This window comes from Panthera onca, chromosome C1, assembly GCF_046562875.1.
Source record: "Panthera onca isolate mPanOnc1 chromosome C1, mPanOnc1 haplotype 2, whole genome shotgun sequence".
NCBI classification, from domain to species: domain Eukaryota; kingdom Metazoa; phylum Chordata; class Mammalia; order Carnivora; family Felidae; genus Panthera; species Panthera onca.
The window spans coordinates 178,813,323-178,840,996 of NC_138346.1; the positions used below are offsets into that span (position 1 = coordinate 178,813,323).

At 46.7% G+C, this 27,674-nt stretch overlaps 2 protein-coding genes and 1 long non-coding RNA gene across 6 annotated transcripts in view; 1 reads left to right on the forward strand and 2 right to left on the reverse strand.

Moving 5' to 3' along the window:
• PODN (podocan) overlaps positions 1-11,048 on the reverse strand; it is a 25,448-nt gene extending 14,400 nt beyond the window's left edge. The window contains exons 1-4 of one of the 4 annotated variants that reach the window (XM_060626270.3): positions 10,739-11,048; positions 3,427-3,768; positions 2,224-2,317; positions 577-641 (exon numbers count right to left, since the gene is read on the reverse strand). In XM_060626270.3, the coding sequence (XP_060482253.1) occupies positions 577-641; positions 2,224-2,317; positions 3,427-3,768; positions 10,739-10,828 (591 nt within the window). In that variant the 5' untranslated portion in view covers positions 10,829-11,048. Of the gene's footprint in view, positions 1-576; positions 642-2,223; positions 2,318-3,426; positions 3,769-3,985; positions 4,092-10,738 lie in introns of those variants that run through there. The other 3 variants (XM_060626269.3, XM_060626271.3, XM_060626272.3) reach the window with 3 other exon arrangements.
• Positions 5,782-26,779, forward strand: LOC132673567 (uncharacterized). The gene is made up of 3 exons (XR_009608104.3): positions 5,782-9,935; positions 11,859-11,951; positions 26,483-26,779. It is a non-coding gene; the product is annotated as an uncharacterized LOC132673567 (long non-coding RNA).
• Positions 21,191-27,674, reverse strand: part of SCP2 (sterol carrier protein 2) — a 125,993-nt gene continuing 119,509 nt past the window's right edge. Inside the window, exons 14-15 of the mRNA XM_060626276.3 lie at positions 25,411-25,490; positions 21,191-22,212 (exon numbers count right to left, since the gene is read on the reverse strand). Of these exons, the coding sequence (XP_060482259.1) occupies positions 22,117-22,212; positions 25,411-25,490 (176 nt within the window). The 3' untranslated portion in view covers positions 21,191-22,116. The remainder of the gene's footprint in view (positions 22,213-25,410; positions 25,491-27,674) is intronic.

Genomic DNA, 27,674 nt, shown 5'->3' on the forward strand with positions numbered 1-27,674 from the left:
ATGACCTTTATGGGGGGCGGGGGAGAAGGCCGCAGGAGAATTGGGCTTTCAGGGTTGTGGGAGGCAAGCAGAGTTCTAGTTCCATTAGACATCTAGGGGAGATGTCGAGGAGGCGGGTGGATCTTTGACTCTCCTGTGGGAGGAGTGGAAAAGGCTGGGGGCTGCCACTGGACATGGCCATGATGTAGATGGGTGCTAAAGCCTGGGGAGGGGATGGGTCACCTCGAGAGACCTCAGAGAGAAGAGGCCAGGACAGAGCCCTGGGACACACCAAATATTTTGAAGTTGAGTGCCTTCGTGCCTTTTCTCATGCTCTCTTTGGCAGTGTCTCCCCCTTAGGCCCCCTGGCTGAAATCCCGTTACCCTTCATGGCCCTGCTCAAATGCCATCTCCTCCAGGAAGCCCTCCAAGTGGCTATAACCTTCCTGCACTTCTGTAAGGCCTTGGCCTCCGTTTTCATTATCTGACCACTCTGATGCCCTGCAGTGAGGTGTGAGGTCTCACCGGGACCATGTCTAAGCAGCAATGGGGACCCAGCGACCTGAGCTCAGCCTCCAACACCAGGGGGCCCCTTACCTTGTTATTGGCCAAGTACAGGTAGTTGAGGTTGGTCAGATGCTCAAACGCCTCCTCCGGGAGCCCTTCAAAGGACAGGCATCGGTCAGAGCCCTGGATGAAGGAGATGCTACAAGGGAGCACACCACCACCGACCCCCCCAGTGCCCACCCCACTTGCCAGGACCAGGAGGGCCCTCCCTGAGGCATGTTAGGTTCTGATCCCTTCCCAACCAGTCCAGCAGCCCTGTTTTCTTTCCCCTTGCTCCCAGGAGCCCTGGCTCAGAGGAGCAGGTAGACAGTGTCTACTCACAAATGACCAATTCTTCACCTGCTCGGGGGCACCCACGTGGGAATGGGTCCTCATAAGGTCAGGCCACGGGGCAGAGGACCCATCCCCACCCTTCCCCATCAGGAAGGAGTGCTTTCCTCAGGTGCAGCCCTAGAGGATCAGAGACCCTCCTCATACCTCTGCAGGGCAGAGCTGTGGCCCCTGTGCCCCCCCACCCCCGCCACCATCTGGCCCATCCCTGTCCCAGCTGGCAGCTGTAGTGTCAGGACTCGGCTGTTGCTGGGAGCCCAGCCAAACTGGCCCTTCTCCAGTCCTGAGGCCAGCCTCTGACACTCAGTTCCGGGCTCCCAGACCCTCAGATGCTGGGACGCACCCAAGCATCTAAGGAGAGGGAACAGTTACATAAACCATGCAGGGTCCCTCTGTGGAATACCCGGCTGCCGCTGTGTGAAATGATGGCCACTGAGAGTTTTTTGCAACATGAAAAATGCTGCTTTGCTAACTGCTAAGTGGAGCAGAGCAGTTATGACAGTTATAATATCTAAACTGTAAGCTCAGCTATAAATGAAAAAACACAAAGAAAAGAGACTAGATTGAATTGTGGTGATGGTTGTACAACTATGTAAACTTACCAAAACTCGTCAAATTGTACTTTTATGTTGGGTGAATCTTACAGTATATAAGTAAAGTAGAAAGAAACATACCCAAACGTTAGTAGTGATTAACTTCACGTGGCAGAATTATAAGTGGGTTTTTTCTTTTCCATTTTGTTTTCTACATTTCCAAATTTTCTGTTATAAATTATTTTCATCATCAGAAAAAAATAACTTTTTACAATGTGAGTGTTCTACGCATCTTTGATTCTGAAGGCCTTCTGTGAATATGAGTCTATGAGAGTGGTGCATAGGTGGCTCAATCGCTTAAGTGTCTGACTTCTGCTCAGGTCATGATCTTGCGGTTTATGAGTTCGAGCCCCGTGTCAGGCTCTGCGCTGACAGCTCGGAGCCCGGAGCCTGCTTCAGGCTCTCCCCCTCTTTCTGCCCCTCCTCCGCGCGTTCTCTCTCTCTCTCTCTCTCTCTCTCTCTCTCTCTCTCTCATTCAAAAATAAATAAATGTTAAAAAAAATATTAATAAAAATAAAGAGTCTGTGAGAAAGGTCCTGGGAATCTCAGCCTTTCCTCTGACCCAACTCCCAGTTCTCAGAAACCCACAGGGGTGACTCTCGGGCAACCTCAGGGAGCCCCTGGCCGTGAGGCCCTGCTGCCAGTCCAGCCCTGCTGTTTTTCGTATCCCAGGATCTGCAGGATGGAGCTCTTCCCATGGGCACCAGTCCCCACCCCCTCGTGTCCCTCTCCTGGGCTCTGGGTGATCCCTCACCTCGGGAAGTCAGACGGTTGTTCTGGAGGTTCAGAGTTTCCAGTCGATGCAATCTGGAGAGCTCCTGGGGGTAGATCTTCTCCAACTGGTTGTTCTGGGGAGTAAGGGCCAGGGGTGGTGAGGAGGCAGGCTCACTAGAGGCCTGCCCCCACCCTCAGTCCCAGTCCCAGGAGCCAGTCCCTCTGCTGGGCACCTCCCTTGGGATTCACCCTCATGCAGACAGGCCCTGGGTCTGGGCCAGGCCCGGGTCTCAGCGCTGGAGGCACAGCAGTGACCACAACAGGCATGCAGGTCCCACCTTCTAGGAGCCCAGATGGGAGCATCTCCAGGTGGTTCAAACTTGGAGTGCCGCCTCCCCTCTAGACCCGCTCCCTTCATGTTCCCACTGGATGACAGGCATCCTCAGCCATTCTTCCCACCACAAGCCAGAAACTACTTTTGGCTCCCTTTCTCGGGTTGGGGGCAGGAACCTGGGTCCTCACTCCCTTTGGAATGCTTTAAAACCTTCCTCCAAAAGCCTTCCTGAATTGGATTGGGGCCAGACTAGGAACTGCTATGGGCCCCACAGCACTAGTCCTTCTGTCTCCATCTGTTGTCTTTACCTGTTTAGATCTCTGCCTCCCCCATAGGCTGTTCAAGTCCTCCCCACACGCCCAGCATCTGACACAGCACCAGACGTATCGAGCACGCACCCGGGAGACTTTTATGAATAAATGAGTGAATGAACCAACAGTAAGTGTTGTCTTTAACTTGTCCCTTTCCCTCATGGGCTACCCTGGCCACGGGCTCCCTACACCATCACCCTAGACCTATCAGTTTGAGTGACCATTGGGCAGATCACTTTCCTTCACTAGGCTTGATCTCTGGAAGTGGGTATGAGAGCCCCTCTCTCTCCTCCAGAGCTGCCAGGCCACGCAAAGTTGGGTGCACCGGCACTCCCAGAGTCCCCCATCTGGAACACTGTGTCCCACTTCTCAAAATCTAGCCTGCACCTCAGCTGGGGAGCATCTATCAGGGTCGACTTTCTCTTGTTCTCCTGGCCTGTAATGGTGTCTGGGCACCCCGTCTATTCAGAGGGTCAGCTGCCAGGCAGATCTGTGTCCTTTTTTCCCACAGGGAGCCACAGGAACTGGGGGTTCTGGGACAGGAGCCGCGAGTGTAGAGGGCAGCCCCTGGTGACCGCTGTTGCAATGGCGGCTTCACCTGCAGAGACAGATGGTTGGTGTGCTCAGGCAGGTCCCCCGGGAACTCACGCAGGTCAATGCCACCACAGTCCACAACACCTTCTTGGGAGCAGGCACAGTCTCGGGGGCAGTTGATGGTGGCAGGGCCAGGCCCTGGCTCCTCGGGGCTCAGGACCAATACTGGCTCCTCCATGAATTCGTTCTCTTCAGGGCTCAGGCTGTGGGCACCACCTCGGCCAAACCCCGGAGACCTCACCGTGCTCACTGGTCCCAGCTGCAGCTGCGATGGCAACAGCAACAGGAACAGCAGTGCCCTGCTCCGGGCCATGGTGCCTGCAGGAGGGGGTGAGTCAGACTTCACCTGTTAGGGACAGCAGGCACAGGGCTAGGGCCTATGGAAGTCATACTAAGGCCCTCCTAGGCACAAGACAGAGCCTACCCAGGGATCCTGGGCACACATCCGATCTGCTGCCACCCTCCCTTCCCTACCCACCTCCCCCTCATCAGGGCTACCCTCTGGAGGGAGGAGGTGAAGCCCTGTCCTTAGGCAAGTCTGCAAAACTTCCAGCAGCCCTTACCAGTCCTGGCCCTGAGCACCGGACACCCACTTCACAGAAGGGGAATCTGTGGCCCGGGAGGAACTGTGACTTGCAGGCGTTGGCCAGGACTTTGTGGAGCTCTTGCTGCCCTGGCACAGGCGGGGCTGACAGGCCCTGTATCTCGTCCAGAGCCACAGGCCATGGTGGGCCAGCAGCAGCGGGGCACATCCCAGCTCTTCGGCTTGCTGTTCTAGGATGTTCAGGGCTTGACCCTGTCTCTCTTCCAGCACCCGCACCCCAGTCATACAGGTCTATCTAGAAATTCCTCTCTCCAGGCCTTTGCACATGCTGTTCCTTCTGCCTGGAATGCCCTCTCCCTCTCTTGTGCAGTTAGCAACTTCTCTAAGAACCAACACCAGTGACGTGTCCCCTGGGAAGACTCTGAGCTGCCCCAGGGCTCTCCATCACTGTTCCCCCAGGGTATGAGTTGGGTTGGGCTGTGAATACGTGAAGGTGTCTTTCTCCCATGTAGGGCTGTGAGCCACCCTCAGTGTCTGGGTGGAGCCGGGCGTAGGGCAGGCATCAGTGAATGGTGCTGCTGCCATCCCCGGGGCCTTCCAAGTCCCTTCCTGATGTTTGCACTCTCAGCTGGCCTCACCAGAGCCTGCTGTCACCTGCAAGGGACCACTCCTGAGCACTGCATAGCCCCCTAGAGCAGCAGGGGTGGGGCATTGGGGATGGCCTCAGGCCATGAGGAAGATGCAGGCTTCCATCTTTAGCAGCCCATGGACCTAGCTGGCCTCTGGGCTGGTCTCTGGAGTTCTCTTTACAGAAAGGCACTTAGCAAACATCTCTGGGATGATGTGACAGGCCATAGCTCAGGTACGCTGACTCTAGAGTCCCACAGACCCCAGTTTGAATCCCTCTCCACCACTTAGTGGCTCTGACCCCCCCTAGGCCTATTTCCTCACCTTACAAGGCAGATAATACATCTAAACCCACAGCATCCGGGAGCAGTCAGCAAGGTGACAGATGTGAAGCACCTGGTACCTCCTGGGTGATGCGGTGCTGCTGTCACTGCTGCAGCAATTACAAATGCAGGTACATGGCAGGCGCTCAGCCCCAGGGGACCCCTGCCCCAGTCTGAGGCTCTCTCCAAGGCACTAGATCGGGGACCACACCCCACACGGCTAGAAGATGCTGGGCCTGGGTAAATTGGGAGCTGGCCACCGCTGCCAATGTCCGGTTAGGAAGGCAGGCACCGGAGCCAACTAGCCAGGGCTGCGGTCGGCTCTGGCTCTCAGTTGTATGAACCTGAGCAAGTTTTGTCACCCACCAAACCTCAGCTTCCTCACCTGCCCACCCTCGTGGAGACACCATGAGAGTCAGTGAGATGCACATACTGTATACCCTAAATGCTCAATAAATGTTAGCTCTTCCTACCACTAATATCTGATCCATGGGCACTGCCCACCCCACAACCCCCTGCGTCTTCCTCTTCTCTTGTCCAGATCCTGCTTGTGCTTTTCAGTCCAGTCCCAGGCCCACCTCCCCGCAGATTTGCAGACTCCAGCCTCCTACGAATTCCTGCTGCCCTGTGGCCATTGCAGTATTTCAGACACTGCTTTGCCTCACTCATTGGCTCAGCCAGCTCTCCAAGGTGAGGTCTTGTCTGCCCTCAGCCCTGTGTTGGCACAGGGGACACAAGTGAGGTGGCAAAGTTCCCTGCTCTCAGTCTAGAGGGGGCAGCAGAGCCCAATTCAATAACTACTGCCCCTCCCTCCACCCCAGACTGGGTGAGCCCTGGTAAGCCAGAGAGAGAGAGAGAGAGAGAGAGACAGAGAGAGACAGAGAGAGACAGAGAGAGAGATGTGTGAGGAGAGAGAAGAGGGGCAGCAGCCAGGCTTGTCTGACTCCATATAGGTCTACGAGGTCTAAGCAGACTCAGACCCCAGCTGCTGGCCCGGCAGAAAACCAGGGAGCCTACTAGCACACACACAGCTCCTGGGCCCCAGGGGTCGGTTGGCAGCAGTAAGGATCACTTGCCGCAGCCTGGCCCTATGCCCACCCTACCACACCCCTGCTTCCCCATCCCCTGACCAAACGGGCAATGAATCTTCAGCCAGTCTACAGACCATCATCCCCATGCACATTGTAACTCCTCCCCTCCACCCCCCCCCCACCCCCCACTAGCTCAAAAGCCTTCAGTCCCCGGAGCCACCAGCATTAGACCAGTGTGTGACCCCACTGCGGACCAGGGCTCTGGGAGGGGGGAGTGTGGGCACAGTCCCCAAATCAACCAGGGCAGGAAGCCAGGGAGAAGGTTCCTCCCCACATATCCTGTGCACTCACCGGACCAGCGATTTTTCCTCCCTCCCCTTCGGTGTGTATCCGTGAAGACCTATAAAACTGTATCTGTTTATATTAACAGTATGAACCATATTGAAAATGTTATCACCATCACTTTATAGATGAGGGAGCTGAGGCCCAATGGGATCGGCCAATGTAACACAGCTGTTAAATGGTGAAGCTGAGCTCCCAGCCCAGGGCCTTAACCACAATGCTACGTGGCCCCTTCACTGGGCCAAGCACAGCTGAGCACTAAAGACCCAGACAGAGCACTCGGGTTGGGCTCCCGCCCTTAAGAAGCTCACACCAGCACCATCCAAAGTAGTGGCTATATGTGGCTACTGAGCACTTGAAATGTGGCTAGAATGAATTGAGAGGTGCTATAAGTGTAATCCGTAGTATATACGGATTCCACAGACTAGTACAAAAGAGGATGTAGAATATCACTAATATTTAGGGTATCTCACACAACATCTCATTTATTTTTATATTAATCATGTATGTTGGATAAACTAAATAAAATAAGCTACTAAGATTAATTTTACCTGTCACATTTTATTTTTTTAACCTGGCTTCTAGAAAATTTCATATTACGTACGCAGCTTGCATTTATGGCTCACGTTATATTTCTATCAGGCAGTGCTGGCATGGATGTAATAGACATAGGTGTAAACTGAGTATTATAATCCCAGTGTCATCAGAGGTGTGATGGAGGGAAACCAGAGTCCATAGGGGCCCCGAGGAGACCTAACCTTGCCTGGGGCCAACAAGGCTTCCCAGAAGAAGTGATGCCTTATTTAGCCATAAAGGGTGAACATCAGGCAAAAGGGAGAGAGTGATATAAGCAAGGAGGTCAGCATGTACAAAGGCCCAGGTGCAAAAGAGCCCATGTGGTGAACTCCACCAAGCTGGCTAGAGCGTCTGGTGGGTGTTGGGGACAGGGAGTGATGCAGGTGGGCAGTCCAGGCCAAGAAGGGACTTGAAAGTCTAGTTAGGGAGAGGGATCCTCATCTTAGGATCTTAGGAAAGATGAGGAGCCGTTGAAGAGCAGGAGAGTGGCATGGGCAGGTTTATGGATGGACCGGTGAGGAGCTCTCTGAGGTTGTGCAACGGTACAGGCAAGGGCTAACAAGCCTGGTCTGGGCAGAGAGACGTGTTGGGATGGAGAGGATGAGTTGGATGGACAGGAGAGGGAGGAAGAACAGACAGGGCCTAGAGAGTCCCACCTCATCCTCTGCAACTTGGGATCCTGGGCAGCCCCAGCTCCACCACCTGGTTTTCTGTGTGGCCTTGGCCACATCCTGGCCCATCTGAGTCTCGATTTGTTGTTGTTGTTCTTCTAAGAATGTTGAGCCAGATAAGCCCCTAAAGCCCCTTCTGTGTGCTCAGCCACATTGGAGCTGTGTGAGGGAAGAACAAAGGAGAGAGCGGCCCCTGGCCTCTTCGTGTCCTGAGTGAGGAGGCCCTGGTGAGGCACAATTTACACCACTGGGACAGCAAATGGCCAGCTAGAGGGGCAGCTCGGCCTGCAGTGAGCTCTCTATCAGGGAGCGCCTTAGCAACAGAAGGGCATGGGCTCCACTCCTGTTGGCCATGTGAGTCTGGACAAGGCCACTTCACCACCTGAGCCTCGTGATGGGCGCTCCTCGTGAGATGAGGCAATGGAGATGGGCGCTCCTCGTGAGAATTAAATGAAATGACATGTCCACCTGTTGCTGGCATCGGACTAGTGCAATACACATGGGGTCCCTGTTACTGAGGAAGTTCCTGGGACCAGCTGCCTCTCACCGCACCTACCTCCCCTAGGGAACTAAACCTTAAGGCCCAGAAGCGCTTACGTGGAGATTAAGGCAAAACTAGAAGAAGGAAGGGGAAGGGAGACCCAAATCAGGCCACAGATCCTCAGCCCCTAGCGGCACCTTCTTCCTCCACTCAAATACAGTAAAAATTCACTAATCCCCCACTTGGTGCTAAGCCCAAGATAGCTGCATCTTATTGCCTCTAATAGAAATCCCAAAACTAAGACATAATCTTCCTACTCTGCAGATAGGAAACTCAAGCACAAAGGGGCTCCCATAGCTGCCCATCCCCATCAAACTCCTACTCAAACGCCCCTGCTCTGGGAAGCTGTCGCTCCCCTTTGGGTGAGGAAGTTCTTTGGTGCTCCCACAGCACCGCTGGCCCACTGAATCCTGCAAGATTCAGCTGAGCCTTTCCTGACTCCCCAGGCATGGAGTGAGTGTTCAGGAAATGTTTGCGGAATGAAGAAATGAATTTGTGAAAGGCAGAGTTGGAAAAGATTTGCAAAATTATCTAGTCTGACCCCCTCAGTTCACAGATTAGTATGTTCAAGTTAAGGCCAGGACTAGAGTTTGTGTCTTCTGACTCCTTCCCAGAGCCTTGAACTGTTCTTGAAGACTGAGTAGGAGTTCTCCAGATGGACAAAGGGAGGAAAAGCACTCCAGACAGAGGGAAGGACATGAGCAAAGGTACAGTGTGGGGATGGAAGAAGAGGGAGGTGCCTTTAAAGAAAGGAAAACAGGGGTGCCTGGGTGGCTCAGTTGGTTAAGCGGCCAACTTCGGATCAGGTCATGATCTTGCAGTTCGTGAGTTCCAGCCCCATGTAGGGCTCCGTGGGGACAGCTCAGAGCCTGGAGCCTGCTTTGGATTCTGTGTCCCTCTCTCTCTGCCCCTCCCCTGCTCATGCTCTGTCTCTCTCTCTTTAAAATTAAATAAACATTTTTAAAAAAATAATAAAGAAGGGTAAACTGGATGGGGCAGGGGATTGAGGATGTGACCAGAGGTCCAAGTCTCCAAAGGCATCAGCCACTATGCTAAGGTGCTGGTGATAGGGAGCCATCAAGGGCACCAGGCAGGTCATGGTCAGAGGTCTTAGTATGACTCTACTAGGCCTAAAGGCGCCACCATTAGTCACCCCTTACCTAAGATTCAGATACAAAGCACAAAGTATTTTCCCACAAGATTTTGTGAAAACAGCCATTTGAATCTAACATTTCTCTTTTTAAAATTTTTTTTAAATGTTTATTTATCTTTGAGAGGGAGAGAGAGCAAGAGAGAGAGAGAAAGAGAAGGAGGACAGGCAGAGAGAGAGAGGGAGACACAGAATCCCAAGCAGGCTCCAGGCTCTGAGCTGTCAGCACAGAGCCCCAAGCGGGGCTTAAACTCACAAACCCAGAGATCATGACCTGAGCTGAAGCCAGACGCTTAACCGACTGAGCCACCAAGGCTTCCTGAATCTAACATTTCTTAACTTGCACTCTAGACTAGAATAGACTGGGTGCTTAAAAGGGGACTTGACCACCCGAAGGCTCTCCTGGTTCATAGCAGTGGTGCCTCTTGGAGCTGCTAAACCACTGCTTCACCTTCCCCCGGCTGCCCAAGTCCAAGAGCAGCTACTCAGGTTGCGGGGGCCTCAACAGGTCCATGATGCACTCCGAGCGCCAGGCGCGCATCTCTCTATGCCTTGGGGACCCGGGACGGTCAGCGCCGCTCTCATTCTTCTGTCGCGTCTGCTCCTGTCCCTAAGTCGCGGCGGTTGCCGACTCCCACCCCCCAGACCAGGCTGATGCCAAGAGCTCGCGGCCGCCGCCACCTCCTCTTCCACCTGACGGCGCATCAGGTATTCTAACCCCCCTCCCCAGCCTGGCGGTTCCAAGACCTACAACCTGGCACTTCCGCCGCTTTCGCTGGAGGGCGCCGACCTCTCTCTCCTCGCGCTCCACGCCCCGCCCCCCCCGACCCCCGCTCAGTCCAGCTGTCCCAGCGGGCAGGCAGCCGCGTAGACAGACGGACACCAGGTGCCAGCTGAGAGCTCTGGCTTGGCGAGTGCGCGGCGCTGGGCTGGGGAGCCAAGCCCCGAGCGGGTCCGAGGGGCTGTCGCGCGGGCTCCGCCTCACCTGTCCGCCCTTCCTGGAAACATATCTCTGCCCCTCTCTAGGCCTCAGTTTCTCTGTCTGTGACGAGGGCGAAGGGCGAACTAACTGGGGTGAGCTGATATAGTAAGACGCGCTCCTGGGCTCTAAGTACAGGGGTCTACGCCCCTCCCCAGTTCCACCTGCCCCCACATTCCCGGTCACCAGCCAGCGTCCTTCCACCCCACTCCCCTCCCATCCGCCCTCAGATTCTTTCCAGATGTGCGCAACGGGGGGGGGGGGGGGGGGGGGGGCGCGCGAGGGCTGGGACCAGCCTGTGGCCAGAGAGAAGACAAGGCCCCTGCCCGGGTCGCGATCGCGGAGGGGTCGCACTCCCAAGGTAGAACTCTCGGCCGCGCACCGAGGAGCCCCGGTGCAGGGCTCCCACCTAGGGGACTGGATGCCGCGGCCCCGCCCGGGGGGAGCTGCGGGGACCATCCGGACCAGGCGGGAAGTCCGAGTCCACCGCCCAGGCTCTGCCCGGACCCCTTGGCCCACCCGCGCCGGGTACCTGCTGCGCCCCCGCGCCGCGCCGCGCCCTGCCGGCCGTACGCGCTGTCCCGATTCGCCGCTGCGCTCCGCGGGCGCGGGCTCCTTCCATTCAAGTCGAGCCGTGAGCTCGGCGACGCAAGTTTTGTTGTGGGTTTTCTCCTCCCCGCCTCTCCCCCGCTCCCCCCTCCACACCGCGTGCATCTGCTGGACGCCGGCCTCCTCCGGACACAGGCGTAGGGTCCCCGCAGGCGCGGGGAAGGGGAGAGGGCCTGCCCCCTCCGCTCGTGGGCTTGGCCCGGCCCCACTTCCCGGGAGGCAGAGCCCCCGCAGCGACCCCTCTCCCCCTCTCCGCCGCGGCGGGGCCGCCGTACCAGGCCACCCCCCTCCACCCAGAGCCTGGGAAGGCGGGGTGTCTAGCCCGCAACGCTTCCTAGTTCCCGCCTTCCGCAGTGGAACTGGACCCCCTTTAGGCCCCAGCACCTGAAAGGAGGGCTGGGGAAAGGGCCCCTTCACCCAAGTGCCTCTGAGCCCAGTTTCTTCCTCATGACTGAGGATTTTGCAACCGCTCCAGGCACGAGTACCTTTCCGTTCACTCTCCCACCCTGGGGTCCTGGGCCGTGGCTAACAGGGCTGCCAGCCAAGACCCTGCTGGGCCCCTTCCGGGAAAAGTTCTCCGCCCTCCCCGTCTCCCCCGCCCCCACACCCACGTTGACCCTGGTGAGCCTTGAAGGACGGTAAATTGGGCTGAGAGTAGGGTGCATGCGGACCCCAGTCGCAGGGAGACAAGGCGGGTGAGGAGTGAGCCCTGGCGGCACCATATTGCTCCCAGGAGCTGAAAACGTTTCCAAGTAAAGGAGCATTAACTACTAGCAGCTGAAGCAACACTGTTTGGCGCCAGGGGCTTTGGCCGTAGAATGTGGTGGGGCTAGGTTTAGGTGGTACTTGACATCTCCACTCCCCATACAAGCTCTCCCCATACCTGTTCTAGCCTGTGGGCAGAGCATCCACAACTACCTTACCTGGCTGCCCTCCTACTGGACAGGGAAGAAGGATAAATAATTCAAACTTGGGACCACTTGCTCAACCTAATTGCCAATGCCCCGAATGAATGAATGACTCATGTAAAGGATCTTTCACAGGCTTCTACTACTGCGACCTGATTGGACCACATACATTACACTCTGAGCTTGACAATCCTACAGGAGAAGAGCTGCTACTGGTGCCATTCCCAGGTAAGGCCGTTGAGAAGCGCTTAACTGAGTAAAATGGCCAGCTTCACCCTTCCCCACAGCCTAGGTTCTTTCCATGATGTAAACAGGCAAGTAACTTGAGAAAGCAAATGCAGAGCCTGCATTTGAACCCAGAGCTGTTTCCATTACATCAATAACTCAAAAACTTACAAGAGGAAAAGGAAATATTTTGCCTTCTTTGACCTCAGATTTTAGTTTTCTCTGAGCTCAAACTTGAAAGCTGCTATGATTCACAGGATTGGATAGGAGCCAACTCAGAGATGCATCTCTTGTCTTAACATTGAGCATAGATTCAAGTGGAGCTAGAAGAATAAGATTCTACTAGCTTGAATACCCAGGAACTAAAGAAAATCTTCTAGAAGGACAATGAGAACCAGCACATACCGAGTACCTACTAAGTGCCAGGCACTGTGTTAAATCCTTAAATATCTTAATCATCCCAACCTTCTGGGGAAGGTATTTTCTGTTACCGGTAACTGCTGGGGCCAGCCACAGGGCACACGACATCTCTCCTACTGCCCAGAGAAACAGGCTCTTCTATGGAACGCCAAACCAGTGCTCACACATACTCTGTAGCTCTCTGGAGCCGTAGACACACACTAACATCACCTGTCTGAAATAGAATTTTTAGCAATCACTTTGAATATCTCTGGTGGAAAATGGAGGTGACCCTGGTGCTCTAGAAAGAAATCTTCTATGGGCACCTGTGGCTCAGTAGGTTAAGGGTTCGACTTTGGCTCAGGTCATGATCTCACAGTTCGTGGGTTTGAGACCCGCGTCAGGCTCTGTGCTGACATTTCGGAGCCTGGGGCCTACTTTGGATTCTGTGTCTCCCTCTCTCTCTGCCCCTCTCCCACTTACACTCTGTCTCTCTGTCACTCTCAAAAATAAACATTTTTTAAAAATTAAAAAAGAAAGAAAGAAAGAAATTCTCTAACTTTCGGAATAGCTATAAAGAGTTGAGGATTCCGAATCCACTTGTTTCTTTGGCTCCTTCAAGCCTCATTTTCTGCTCCTGTTTAATGTTACTGTAGTGCATGCTGTCAAGTACAAGCTTTGGACTTAGATTTGGATTCAAACCCCAACTGGGTTCAAATGGAGATAAAAATAGTACCTACACCCTCACAGATTGTCTAAATTAAATGAGAAAATAGAAGCAAATGAAAAAAATGGAAGTACAGAACTCTGCATGGCACCCAGCACATGGTAAGTGCTCAATAAATGGCAGCTGTTATTGTTACAAAACTGTCACCAAACATCTATAAAACATGATTAAAATAGAAATGTCAAGTGGCAAGAATTAAACAGAAATCTCTGCATTATCCAGGCTAAGTGCCTTCTAATTCAAAACAATGAGAAACAAGAAAACTCAAAAGAGGGGAGTAAAGACATACATGTGACTAGAGAGAGCTAGGAGTGAAAGACAAGAGGGTTCTCATGGGGGGTTGATGAGGAAAAAGGGGAGATAAGGAACAAGATAAGGGAAGATAAGGTGTTGTCAATACTTCATCATCAGAGATGAAGAAAATGCCTCTTACTTTGAGCTGAGGGCTCCAGACCTTTCCTTATTAAGTAGCAGAGTCCCAAATATGGAGATATGGCAGCAGCTTGATTTTCTGGACATTTAGAAATCAAATCACATCGTGTTATTTTGTGTATATGGACACATAATCCTTTCATCTGAAGGCTTTTGATAAAAGACACAGCATCAAAGAACAAGCAGGGTATTATGGAAGAACTACAGGTCAAGTCAGATACAGAAAAGGTCTTCTGGGCTCCTGGAACATCCCATACAAACCCTTTTTATTATTGGACTTTTTTTGCTGTATGTTTTTCATCTCTTTCCCCCACTGGATTGTAAACCATCCAGGGCAAGAACCTCATCTCATCTTCTGTAAAGTCCCTTTCCAGCCCCAAATACCATTACTGTAGTAGGCAGAGTGAACCCCCAAAAATACCCATACCCTAATCCCTAGAGCCTGTGAATGTTACACTATGAAGCAAAAGGGACTTTGCAAATGTAATTCAGGTTATGGATTTTGAAATAGGGAGATTATCTTGGATTATCCAGTGGGCCTAACCTAATCACATGAGTTTTTGAAAACATAGAACATTCTCTGGCTGGAGGTAGGAGAGATACAGCAGAAGGGGAGATCGGAGAGATGTGAAACATGAAGACTCAACCAGCTTTAAAGATAGAGGAAATGTAGGCAGCCTCTAAAAACTGAGAACCCTAGGGTGGCTCAGTCGGTTGAGTGTCCAACTTCAGCTCAGGTCATGACCTCATGGTTTGTGAGTTTGAGCCCCGCATTGGGCTCTGTGCTGACAGCTCAGAGCCTGAAGCCTGCTTCTGATTCTGTGTCTCCCTCTATCTCTGCCCCTCCCCCACTCATGCTCGGTCTCTCTCTCTGTCTCAAAAATAAATAAACACTAAAAAAAAAAAAAAAAAAAAAAAATTAAAAAAACTGAGAGCCCTAGGCTGCCAGCAAGGATATGGGGATATGCAGTTCCACAGCAGCATGGAACTGAATTCTGCCAACATCCTGAGTGATCATGGAAGCAAATTCTCCCCCAGAGCTTCCAGATAAGAGCCCAGGGCAGCCAACACCTTGACTTCAGCCTCATGAGACCCAGAGCAGGGAAACCAGCCACACCCCCCCAGATTTCCCGAGTTACAGAACTGTGAGATAATATATTCATGTGGAGGTAAGCTGCTACATTTATGGTAATTTGTTATAGCAGCAATAGAAAAGTAATACAAACATTAATAACCAAAACCTGTACAGGGTACTATAGCATTTTCCCAGATGTCACTTCACTGAATCTTCAACAAGCATGATGGTATTATTGCCCCCTTATTTTAAGAAACCAATACTCAGGGAGGATAAGTAACTTGCTCAGGTGACCAGATAATGAGTACTCTAGGTAGAATTCACACTCAGGTTCCAACTTCAGTGAGAGTGGTCTCCTCCATGGCAGTTGCCATTCTGTGGCTTTAAGGCTCTACTGTCTTAAGCTAAGTAAAAATGGACTTAAGAAAAGACTAAAACAAACAACAACAACAGAAACCTCTCAGGGAGCTTTCACACTATGAAAACTGAAGAGCTTTGAATACTCATTTCTGTTTCTTCCAAAGATAGCTAGTAAGTCACAGAACAAGTCAAGTTATAAACAAGTATATATATATTAAAAAAAGATCAAATCTTCTTTCTGACACATAGAAACAAGATTTTGATAAATGGCAAAAAGAGAAATCCTCAAAAGAGTGGCTGCCAATGAAATATTTTCTCCCACTCAAATGCTCTTCTAGCCACTGTTAAAGTACACCTTTCACAGATGCCCTGTTTTGCCAGCCTGGTTTAGGAACGTCTCTGTGTTGGAGCTTTTAGTCCACTCTTGACCAGTTTTTATTGTCAAGAAGTTCTACTGGTTTTTAGTCTGAAATTCCCCTTTTATAGTTCTACCCATTAGTTCTAATAACTAAGCAAAATAATTCCTCCCTCTCGTTGGTGTTTCCATCTCTCAAATATCTGTGAACTGTCATCACACCCTGCCCTTGGGTATCACTTTGCCAAGCTGAAGGCTCTTTCTGCCCACCTAGGTCAATCTTTCCCTAATACTGTTGCATCTTCACATCTGAACTTCTTTTCCATATATTTCTGTTCAAATGAGGTGTCTGATCTTGAACAGAGTGTTGTACACACGATAAAAGTGCTGTATTCTAAAAGGTGAATTACACAATAATCTATAAAGAAAAAGGAAACGTGCCACTGTTTGGTAGTTAATTAGAAAACTGTAGCACCTACTGCTTCTCTGCCTGCAATTTAAATAAGTAGCAGATTACAATGAATTTCCCCCAATTTTACATAAAAGTTTATGGCCACAAATTCAGTAACTAAAAGGTCAAACACTACATGCTGCTGAAAACAGCACTGTGAATATTTAGCTAATATTTAAATGAGTATTAATAGAAAAGATTAAGTGGAATCACGTTTTGCAATACATTTTGGATATGATACATTAAAAAAATATTTCTCCAAGAAGTCTGGCTAAAATTACATACCAGATTAAACTCCCTGCCAAATAGAATCAGACACATTTTTAAGGGCCAGAAATCTGGCCCAATATTCTCTGTTCTTACCAAGAACTAAAGAGCTGTTTGTTTGCAGTAGTCTCCAGATAGATATTAATACTGGACCCTTCCAGTAGATTTTGTAACTCTCTATTGAGAAAAACTCTTAAAATTTGGCTAGACGTGGCTGTGGTTCCTGATAGCACGTAATTCTTTCAGGGCTCTTATTAGCTGTTTAGTACTATACCCCCAATTCCTAATTCACATCAGTGTGGTCTCTAAACAAAACCAGTCCCACAGAGTAATTTACCCAGTAATTTACAATCTGGATGATTACCATTTTTTTCTGGTCAACAACATCCAGCAAATTCTTTGTGTTCAGAAAGCAACTATGCCATGGGGTAGCTAGAACTGTAATCTTTGGCTGAAAATGCAGACCTTCTGAAAGTCAAACTAAATATTCTATATCCATTCACTAAGTTATAGAGATTATTAAATTTTAGTGATTCTTGAAGAAGAAAATGTAAGGATGTGGACAGTCCAAAAAAATAAAGAAACTGTCCCCAATCCTGAGGCTAGCATAATATCTGAACTCAAAAAAACTGTCATAAAATGTCCAATGAATAAATTCCTTCCTGTTAAAAAATGTCTCATATAACATTAGGCACCATCTATTGAGTACCTACTATGTGGCTTGACATTTTACAGCTATAATTGCTAATCCTTACAGCCAGCAAGGTGGACATTATTATTCCTTTTCCAAAAGGAGAAGTAAGCTCAGAGTCCTTACTTATTATTAGCTCAAGGTCCCAAAGTTGTTTAAGTGTCAGAGCTAGGACCAAAACCCACATCTGATGGGCCCATAGTTTCCTATACCAGGCTGCTCTAAGGTATTATTTTCTAAAGTTTCAGAAGATAAAGGTATTAATTACAGGATTTAATTTCATTACTTCTTTCTTCTAAGGTGACATATATAGGGAAAACAGAAGGGGTTTATATTTATATGTGATTGAACCTTTCAAAAGGATTTTACAACTTAAAAAGAACTTTAATGGGGCGCCTGGGTGGCTCAGTTGCTTAAGCATCTGACTTCGGCTCAGGTCATAATCTCACAGTTTGTGAATTCGAGCCCCACATCAGGCTCTGTGTTGGCAGCTCAGAGCCTGGAGCCTGTTTCAGATTCTGTGTCTCCCTCTCTCTCTGCCTCTTCCCTGCTCATGCTCGCTCTCTCTCTCTCTCTCTCTCTCTCTCTCAAAAATAAATAAATAAATATTAAAAAGAACTTTAATGATCATTGCCTAATACTTGAGAAACTTTATTGATGCTTACTCCAGTAGACACTGTATTAATACAAGAGACACAGAGATGAATAACCGAGAGTTTCTACCCCCAAGATGTTTACAGTCCAATGAGACTATTAAAAAAGAATTAACAGTGTCCCCCTTTTACAGAGGAAGAAAGCAAAGACTGGTGAGATTTAAGTGCCTTACCCTAACTTAGCTTCCCAGAGGCAGACAGGACCTGATCCAAGTTCTTATGATCACACTTCAGTGACTCCTCCACACTACCCCGACCTCCACATTCATCTTCCTACTTGTGCTCTCCATTGTTGTTGTTCTACATATTCAACAAGGATTGTAGAAATCTGAGAGTCTGAATTCATCTGGATAAATACAGCAACAGGGTTAATGATTTTCATGCACACAGAACCTACTAGGCCAATTTGTTTTTAAAAACGTAATAAAACCACAAACTGACTTTTCTTAGTACTCGAGCTGCTTCAATCTTAAATTGAAAGACTATTCTAAGAAGCTGCAAATATTCTCAAAAAAGAGCAGGTTAAGTCAGGCTAAAGGAGAATTTTTAATGTTCTCTTTCATCATCAGGGCAACAGAAGGTCACTGTAATAGAGAATGCATTTCTGTGACAAGCTTCCTATACTCAGAAACCCCCTGTGAATTGTTTTCAAATTGTTATTCAACTTATCTCATTCATTTACTTAATGACAGCAAGCCAAGACTCTGTGCTGGGGGGATCAAAATGGATGCATGAGATGCAGTCTCTGTTCAGGGAAACAGAAACAAATTACTACAAAGGAATGATTAACTCAACTTGGGGCAAACAGCTTCCTGAAAGCTAAGGCATGAAAAGGAATTTGCCAAGTGGATTGGGGTGGAGGCAGGGAGAAAATGGTGAGGGTGGGCACAGAGAACAGCAAGATGTTGTTGTTGCAAAATGTGTGCTATGCAAGATGACCTAACTTAGAGCTAAAAGTATTAGCTAATGTGCTTGCTCTGTATTAATCACTTGGAAACTGAGCATATCACTACCAAATGGAACTTTTCTGTTATTATTCATAGCTCTTTATGAAACCAATTCCAATCTAGCTTTTAGCCCTACTACTCCACTGAAACTAATTTTGTAAATGATCACCAGTGACTTCCATATTGCCAAATTTAATCCAAAACACACTTTCAGACATCATCTTACTTGACCTTACAGAGCAAAGCATAGATGACCATTCCCACCCTTTGACTACATATACTCTCTTCTAGAGAAACTTCTCTTAACCTCTCTGTAAGCCCCTCTTCTTCATCCCCTTTGCCAGATAGATCCTCCTCCTCCACCTGAACTCTAAAGCTGAAGTTCCTCAAGGTTTACCCCATGCCCTCCTTTCCTCCCCAGGTGATATCAGCCATTCCTATAGCTTTAAATACCACCCAGATGCCCATGACCTCCAAATGTATATCTCTAAGCTGACCTCATCTCTAAGCTCCAGTTTTGTAAATCCAACTGCCTCTCTGATATCTTCACTTGCAAATCTCTCAGGCATCTCAAAGTTAGGAAGTTCAAAAGTGGAGCTTATTATTTCAGTGACTGTCCCTAAAATCCCTTTGTCTCCTGGTCATACCAGTCATGACCCACCATTCACCTGGAAGTCATTCTTGCCCCTACGTCCAGTCATCAAATTCTGTCAGCTCTCCCTCCACCTACTTTTCCACATCCACATCCACATCTGCCACCAACACCCTAGTCCAGGACACCATCTTCTTGCACCCAGATACCCACTCTTTGGCCCTCTCCCCCCAGTAAAGGGGTACATTCTCCACACAACAACTACAGTGACAGTTTAAGTTCTTTCATTCCCTTGCATACAGCCGTTCTGTCTTTCATAAATATTCTAACTCCATTCTCTCCAGGTACCTGGTAAGATTCTGAAATTAGGTGGAGCATGTGACTTTCTTTGGACAAATAAATGGGAGCAAAAGTGATATGTATCACTTTGGGGTGGAAACTTTAAGAGCCAAAGTGTATTTTGCCTTTTTCTCTTCCTCTGCCTTGACGATCACAATGCTCCAGATAACAGCTGCTGCATTAACCTGGGTCCTAGACTTAGGGTATAATGGCAAAGTGGATAGGCAGCAGGAGTGAGAAATAAATGGATGGAAAGCCACATCTTCAAAAGATTCTAAGTGCCTTACCATAATGAACAAATTCCAATACAATTGGTTCCTATGTATCTACCTGTCCAACCTCATCTTGGACCTATCCTTCCAGCTCACTATATTCCACTCACATTGGCCCCCTTCCCACCCTTCCAGGCACTGTTCTTTGCACCTTTATATCTCAGTTTAAATATCACCTGCTCAGAGATGTCTCCTGTAACCACTGTCTCAATGAAGGCCCCTCACTGTGATTCTTCATCACAGCACCCTGACCATTTCCTGCATGGCACATCACTGTCTATAGCAGTCATCCATCTCTTTGGTAAACTGTCTCTCCCTCTAGACTGTAAGCACCGTGATGGGAAAAGCTCACCACTACCTCCAGTGCCCAGCATTGCACCTTCAATATATTACCCTATGTTTGGTAGACACTCAGTAAATATTTGTTAATGAACAAACAAAAAAAGATTCCAAAAGTGGGACATAAGAAAATAATAGAGACTCCATATCACCTATCACAGAGGCAAGCGGAGGCAGTAGTTGTGGGAACAGTAAGCGAACTCACGTTTACTAAGTGACTGATGTACCTAACACTAATTTAGGTGCTTTACATATGTTCTCTCTCTAGAGTCTCAATAATCTTAGGAGGCAAATATTAGTATCTTCACTTTATAGATCAGGCAACTGAGACTCAACCTGCTCAAATAGCAAAACCACTAACAGCAGCAGTTTTAACCCAGACCTGTTAACCTTTCCTCCAAACCACGATGCTTCCTTCCCTAGAAATTAAACTGCTACTAATAATATTTCATCATTATCTATTATACATATAAATTGCATACATATGAAAATATTTCTGCTCCAAGAGCTAGTTTTCTTTTGTGTTTGGTGTGATTTGTTTTTTGGTGTTTGTTTGTTTGTTTGTTTGTTTTAAGGTTCATCCTAAAGCCTATTTCAGGCATCTTTTGTTATCTGGCACAAGTAACAGCAGAATGATAAAGCAAATCCAAACTACAGATAAACAACAGGTATTCTGTTGGAACTTTTTTTCTTGGAAGTCTTTTTCTTCTCAGGGTAAGAAGCTACTATGATTAGGAAGTAGGTCTGAATTCTGTTCTGAATTCATTTTATGGAACTTGAGACCAATTTATGTTGGTTTAATATACTGTCTTTCCCCCATCACCAGATGCTTTTCTGTTGGTCACAGCACATGCATGCAGAGCTGAATGGTCAAAGGGGATCTGACCCATAATCCTGATTTGATTAGCACAGGACCCAAACATCTAGCCAATAAACCTGGCTTTTTACTTTTGACCACCTTTTGGTGAAGAGACTTGTTAACAAAAGAAAGGTGGGGCCTGTATACAACCCCTAGAACACTTCTGCTGGGCTCTGTGGCCAGGATTATCAGAGCAGAAAGGACCTTAGAGACCCCCTACTTAATCCCCTCTTTGAAAAGTTTTCTAACAGGCCCAGCAGGCTGCTATTTATTTGCCTAGGAGAAACAAGACTCCTGGCTCCTAGTCCAGTGCTCTTCCCACTACAACACACTGCCTCCTCTATCAAGACCTAGTGATCACATCAAAGTAACGAGCAGAGCATACCTAGATAACCAGACTGTCAATCCCCCAATGTTTCTCTTACTCTCTATCAATAAGACTTGCGCTGAACAAAAAGAACATACACAATAAAAACAAAGGAGATCAGGAAGAGTTATTTTAATTTTCTATCAAACATTCTTCCAAAAGCATTTTACCCTGTATCTTACTGAGTTATAAGAAATAACATTAGCATTAGAAAAATCAGGAAGAAAGATAAATTAAATGTGGCTAATTAGTTAAACTAAACTTATATGAAAAAGGAAAATTATAACAAAGGACTGAGAGCTTTACAAATTTAATTAAATGAGATTATACTTTGAAAACTGTGCATCTCAAAGCGAACTTTATTTGTTCAATTATTTTTAACAACAGCATTTTATGATTAATACACTGATTTTTCAAGAAGGAAACTCATCTTAAAAATATTTTTATTTTAAAAATAGGCCTGTGTTCACCTATAGATTTTTTGCCCCCAGCTCTGATCAGATTTATTTTGATTTGGGAAGAAAATACCACTTTGATAGCATGAAATGCAAAATTTAAGTTTTTTAAAACATCCTAGTACAGAATTAAAAACTATTAATGCAAAATAGGTTAAGGACATTAACTGTACAACACTAATTACCAGCTACTGGTATTCGGTTTCTTCCCTAGTTCTCCCAAGGAAAACTTAAAGTCAATTTTCAGCAGAATGCTCTTTAAATATACTTTATAAGCAAAATGAGAGCTTTTGTTTACATAGTTTTTGGATCTCGCTGTTCCTAATTTTATTCTGAAACTCAATTTTACCCCAAACCATAATTACCATATTAACTTTGTAATGCACAGTTGTATGCAATTCAGCAAAAGCAGCAGTACACCAGCAGGCTCTATTCACCCAGAGTTCAGGAAAAACAGGATTGGTCACACCCATTTAAAAACACATTATTTGCCAATGTGTGGTTTCCATCTAAGTTCTGACAATGAAATATATGGATATGTATCTATATATCTCATCTTAATTTTCAAAGATAGGCAAAGGGACTTCTTCACAGCTTAGCTTTGCCTGGCTGAAGCTGAAGATTTTGTAACTTCATAGCCAGACCCATGTTGCCCGTGATTTTCAATTTGCCTTGAAAGAATGCCTGTGAGTAAAAAGAAAGAAAATTTATTACTTGGTGTTTTTTGTTTTGAGATTGCTGATATTTCTAGACGATCCAGCCCTGAGATCATTTATTTGTCCAGGTCTCTTAAACTTTATTCAAAATATGAAACTTGGCTTTCTGTAATAGATTTAGAACTAGATTCCTTGAGGCACCTGGAGGGCTCAGTCAGTTAAGCCTCCGACTCTTGATTTTGGCTTAGGTCATGATCTCGTGGTTCACAGGTTTGAGCCCCACAGAGGGCTCTGCACTCACAGGTTGAGCCTGCTTGGGATTCTGTCTCCCTCTCTCTCTCTGCCCCCTCCCACTAGCTCTCTATCTCTCAAAATAAATAAAAATGAACTTAAAAAAAAAAAAATCTAGATTCCTCAAAAGGAAGGCTCTGTAAAAGGCATGCTCTACACACAGCAGTCACATGGCCCATCTTTCCCAAATGTCTTCTCTTAGAAATTGAGTCTACCTTTATCTGCCTTCCTCACAGAAGGTACCTTTTCCAAATAGTAAGCAAAGTGGATTCATACTAGATGGATTTTGTTTTAAAATATCACACATGGATCAAGAATATGAAATGAGGGTGCCTGGCTGGCTCAGTTGGTGGAGTATGTGACTCTTCATCTCTGGGTTATAAATTCAAGCCCCACACTGGGTATAGAGATTATTTTAAACTAAAATCTTAAAAAAAAAAAGAATATGAACTAAAATTTTCAGTAGTTTGCTGGGAGAAAAAACACATGTATAACACTAAGTATCACTTAGATACTTGTGAGATTCGATACAATGTGGATGAAATGTCACCAATTTTTTTTGGTCTACATGATAAAGGATTTACCCCTACAGAGGTAGGCCAGGCAGCCTGCTGAGACGGAGGTGCTGGTGTTAGTCTGGCTCAAGAAGAAGAATCAAACCAACCCGGAAGTGCAGAGCCACAATTTGTTCCATTTAACAACTGCCTGGGATTAGATCACTTGATGTTTGCTAAATTTATCATGTAATAAAATCCCAGGAAAACTTAAGAGAAATAATAGCAAAATTGGGAACATAGCATGATTTTCCTGCTATGATCTCTTTTAACAAAACTGTCAAAATAAGGAAAGGCTAGATTAGATGAAAAAAGTTTCTGGTAGTCTTAGCTTTCTAAGCAAGTACCTTAAGAAGTTAGGAGCTCTTCTGCCTTATCCATGAGAATGCACAGAGCTCTGCTTTTTCTACACCTTCTGGTAAGGGTGACTAATTCCTTTTTTTTTTTTTTTCTCCTCCTCTGTCTGGACAAACTAAATATTTCCTTTCTATATGGCACACAGCCTTCTGTCTGATGACTTAAAGGTCAAGTGTCTCAGAACACAATATATTTAACATATGTCCTTAAAAATATGGACCAGTAGTACCTAACAGAGAAACTCACCATCTTTCCTTTTTTTAAATTAAAAGAGAAAATGACTTTTTATTTACTGAGTATTATAGAGAAAACACGAATTTTCACCCTTTATAGGGAGTCCAAGCATATGGATCGCTTTAATCTGGCCCCTAGGTGTTCTTCATGTGTGCTTTACACTGGAGAGCACACTGCTTTGTTTCAACTGTAGCCAAACACTGAAATTATAATTTCCAGTGCATTTAATGGTTTCCAATCAAATCCTCTAAGCATAACGGAAGGCCATTAGCATATTAATAGAAATACCTGCCATTTTAATCTTTAATTCCTTTGAGTGCTAACAGGTGTTCAAAAATTCAAAAAAAAAAAAAAAAAAAAAAAGGCTGAAGGATACTTTGCTTCCCTGAATGGATGGTAAACAGATAAACTGAGAATGGAGGCAGCTGACATGTGAAGTCTGATCACCCTGCCGAGGAGGTGCACGGAGTGCACAGTGGAACGAGGAGCAGTGGGTGGGAAGGACAAGGACAGCCAGCTCCTATACCGGTGGTCTCTATTTTGTCCAGATTTTTGGAGCAGGCTCCATGGGAGGAGATGTCAGTACCAATGGTGTGTAATCAGCTGAAACGTCACAAATGCGAGTCTCTCGCTTGTCAAAGCATCAACTGAAACAGGCTTAGTTGCTTAGAGAAAACATTTTAAAAAGGAATACTAGTGTGAGTCAGACTCAGTTGTTTTATCCAATCTTTTGAATTTCCAGGGGGCTGCAGGAATAAGACCTGAAACAAAGCTGGCTGAGGCAACAACAAAAAAAACATACAATGGAAAGAAGCATCAGTTTCTTTTTGTTATCTCTGTCTAATGAAAGCTTAGTGTATCAAGTCTGTTCAACACTGTGTGACTAAAGAGTATAAAAAGACCCTTGATGATTTGGGAACCAGGAAAATCTACACAAGGCATAAATACATTTTAGACAAATACAGTTTAATCCAGCAATTGTTTAGTGATAACCTAAAAATGTCAGGCATCACGCTAAGTTCTGGAGACATGAAGATGAATAAGGCATGGTTTGTTCCTTTGAGACACTCACGATCTAGTGGAGAAGAAATAGGCACATCATAACTAATATAATGTGACAAGTGCTAAGCTTGCTTCCAGTAGATGGCCAGGAAGAGCGACTGGCTATGGTTCCCCAACAACTTGTAAGGAGGTCTTAGGGGATAACATCTGGGCTAATTTTGAAAGGAAAGGAGTTTGTCAGGGAAGGTAGTTCAGACCAAAAGAGCATGGGGCAAAGAAAGATGCAGAATGTACGAGGTCATGCCTTTGTTCACATTGCTCCTTCCCCCTGGATTGCACCTACTCTCCCATCTATGCACGGTTGACTTTTGGTCACTCTTAAGATTCAGTTCAAGTGTCGCTTCCTCTGCTGTGAGGCTTTCTGTGCTGGTCCAGGAAGACATGGCTGTGCCATCCCCCCACGTTCCCCTGTCCACAAGCTGGCCATGGCACCATGGATACTTGGATATACTTAACTCTTTTGCAGGTCTGTCTCATACCAAATTGTGGATGCCCTGTGCATGGGAACTCTTTCTTATTCATCTGGGTATTTCCAGCACACAAGACAGTGCCTGGCACATAGCCTGCTCCACAAATGTTTGTCATTTGTTAAGTGAACATTTTAGGGAACACTGAGTTTTGTGGGTTTGACCACTTTGCACTTTATGGTATGAGGCTGAGGTGGGAGATGAAATGGAATGGGCTAAAAGACCCATCTACTAGGAGGAAATAAGCCCCATCATACTTACCGACTGAGGATTCATTTTACCAGTCATTAAAGCCAGTAAGTCGGAGTCAGCCATCGTGATTGTGCAGTCAGCCTTCTTATCTAAAACAGGTATGTAGGAAGAGAGAGGAGAAAAAGGGAGAGTATTCAGTTTCATGTGTACATTTTAGTCAAAACCCACTGACAGCAACAGATCACATCCAGTACTGGAGTAGTGTGGGCAAGAGTACTCATGTACTCTTCTGTGGCAGCCTGGTAAAAGGTGGCATAAATTACAAGCAAACTCAATATTTTACAAGAAGGAACTGATTATCATATTCATATAATGGGATACGATACAGTCATTAGATGATATGGATCTACATTTATTGACCTGAAAAAATGCTATTGTTATATTGTTCATGATACTGTTATACAAGCCAGTTGCAAAACAAACTATGAGCATGGTCTGGTTTTTGCTTCAAAACAGATATTCAGGGCGCCTGGGTGGCTCAGTCAGTTAGGCGTCCGACTCTTGATCTCAGCTCAGGTCATGATCTCACATCATGGTTCCTGGGTTCAAGCCCCAAGTCAGGCTCTGCGTTGACAGCACAAAGCCTGTTTGGAATTCTGTCTCTCCCTCTCTCTGCCCGTCCCCACTCACTCGCTCTCTCAAAATACATATATAAACTTAAAAAAAAAAAAAAAAAAACCCTGACATTCAATTATATATGTATAGGAAAAAACATCTATAAACTTAGATACCAATATATTAATAATAGTTATTGTGGCACCCGACTCTAAGGAGTCCCCTGTGATGCCTGCCTCTTGGTGTTCATGCCTCTGTATGCCTTTGAGTGTAGGCATGACCTGTGACTTGCTTCTAGCCAACAGTATGTGGCAAGGGAGATGGGATGTCATTCCTGTGGTTTTGTTATGTTATGTAAGATTGTCCTGCTAGCAGACTCACTCTCTCCTGCAGGCCTCAAATAAGCTAGCTGCTATGCTGTGAAGTGCATAAGCAAAGGGCCATGTGGCAGGGTGCTGTGCTTTAGGAGCTGAGGGCAGACTCTGGCCCATGACCAGTAAAAAACTAAAGTTCTCATTCTCCATAGCTGCAAGGAAATGAATTCTGCCAGCAACCTGAGTAAACCTGGACATGGACCCTTCTGCAGTCAAGCCTCCAGATGAGAACCCAGCCCTGGCCAACACCTTTACTGCAGCCTATAAGATCCTATGCAGAGGACCCAACTAAGCTGTCCTCAGCCAACTCACCCATGGAAACTATGAGGTAATAAATGTGTGTGTTGTTTTAAGCCACTAAGTTTGTGGTAATTTGAGATATAGTAATAAAAAATGAGTACAGTTATCTATATCAGGGGTTATCAAACTTTTTCTGTAAAAGATCAGACACTAAGTATTTTAGACTCTGCCTAAAGCCAGTAGGTCTCTATCGCAACTCTGCCTCTGTAGCACAAAAGCTTCCATTGATAATACCTAAACAAAAGAGGTGTGGCTGTGTGCCAATAAAACTATTTCCAAAACAGGTAGTAGACAGAGAAGGAGAAGATATTTGCAATTCACAGATCTGACCAAAAAACTTGTATCCAGGATATATAAAAAATTCCTCTTATTCAATTAGAAAAGTTAGATAATCCAATACCAAAACAAGCAAATAATAAACAGACACTGTACAAAAGATCTCCAAATGGCCAAAAAAGCACATGAAACTATGTTCAACTTCATTAGTCATCAGGGAAACGTGAATAAAAGCATGGGTGAGATACTACTACATACCTACTAGAATGAATGGCCAAAAAGGAAAAAAAAAGACAATATCTAATGCTGATTACGATGAGGAGCAAGTAAAAGGTCAATACAATGCTGGAGGGACAGTAAAATGGAACAGCCACTTTAAAAGCCAGTCTGGAAGTTTCTCAGAAGGCTAAACATACATTGCCATATGACTCAGAACCCCACTTTTAGGTGTTTACCCAAAAGAAATGAAAACGTATGTCCACACAAAAAACTTTATGTGAATGTGCCTAGTGGCTTTATTCAAATGGCCAAAACTGGGGGAAAAAAACCCAAATGTGCATCAACTAGTGAATGGATAAACTATTCAACAAAAAGAAACAACCCCTCTCTCCCAAAGCCTTGCAATGCCTCCAGCAACTCCACCTTTCACATCACCCACCTTCCACACAACTTGAAGTTCAAATGCACTCTACACGGAAGCTCATTTTATACATGAAGAGCAGTCAAAGCAAAATTACGCCTGTGTTTTTTCATTTTAATGATTCCCTA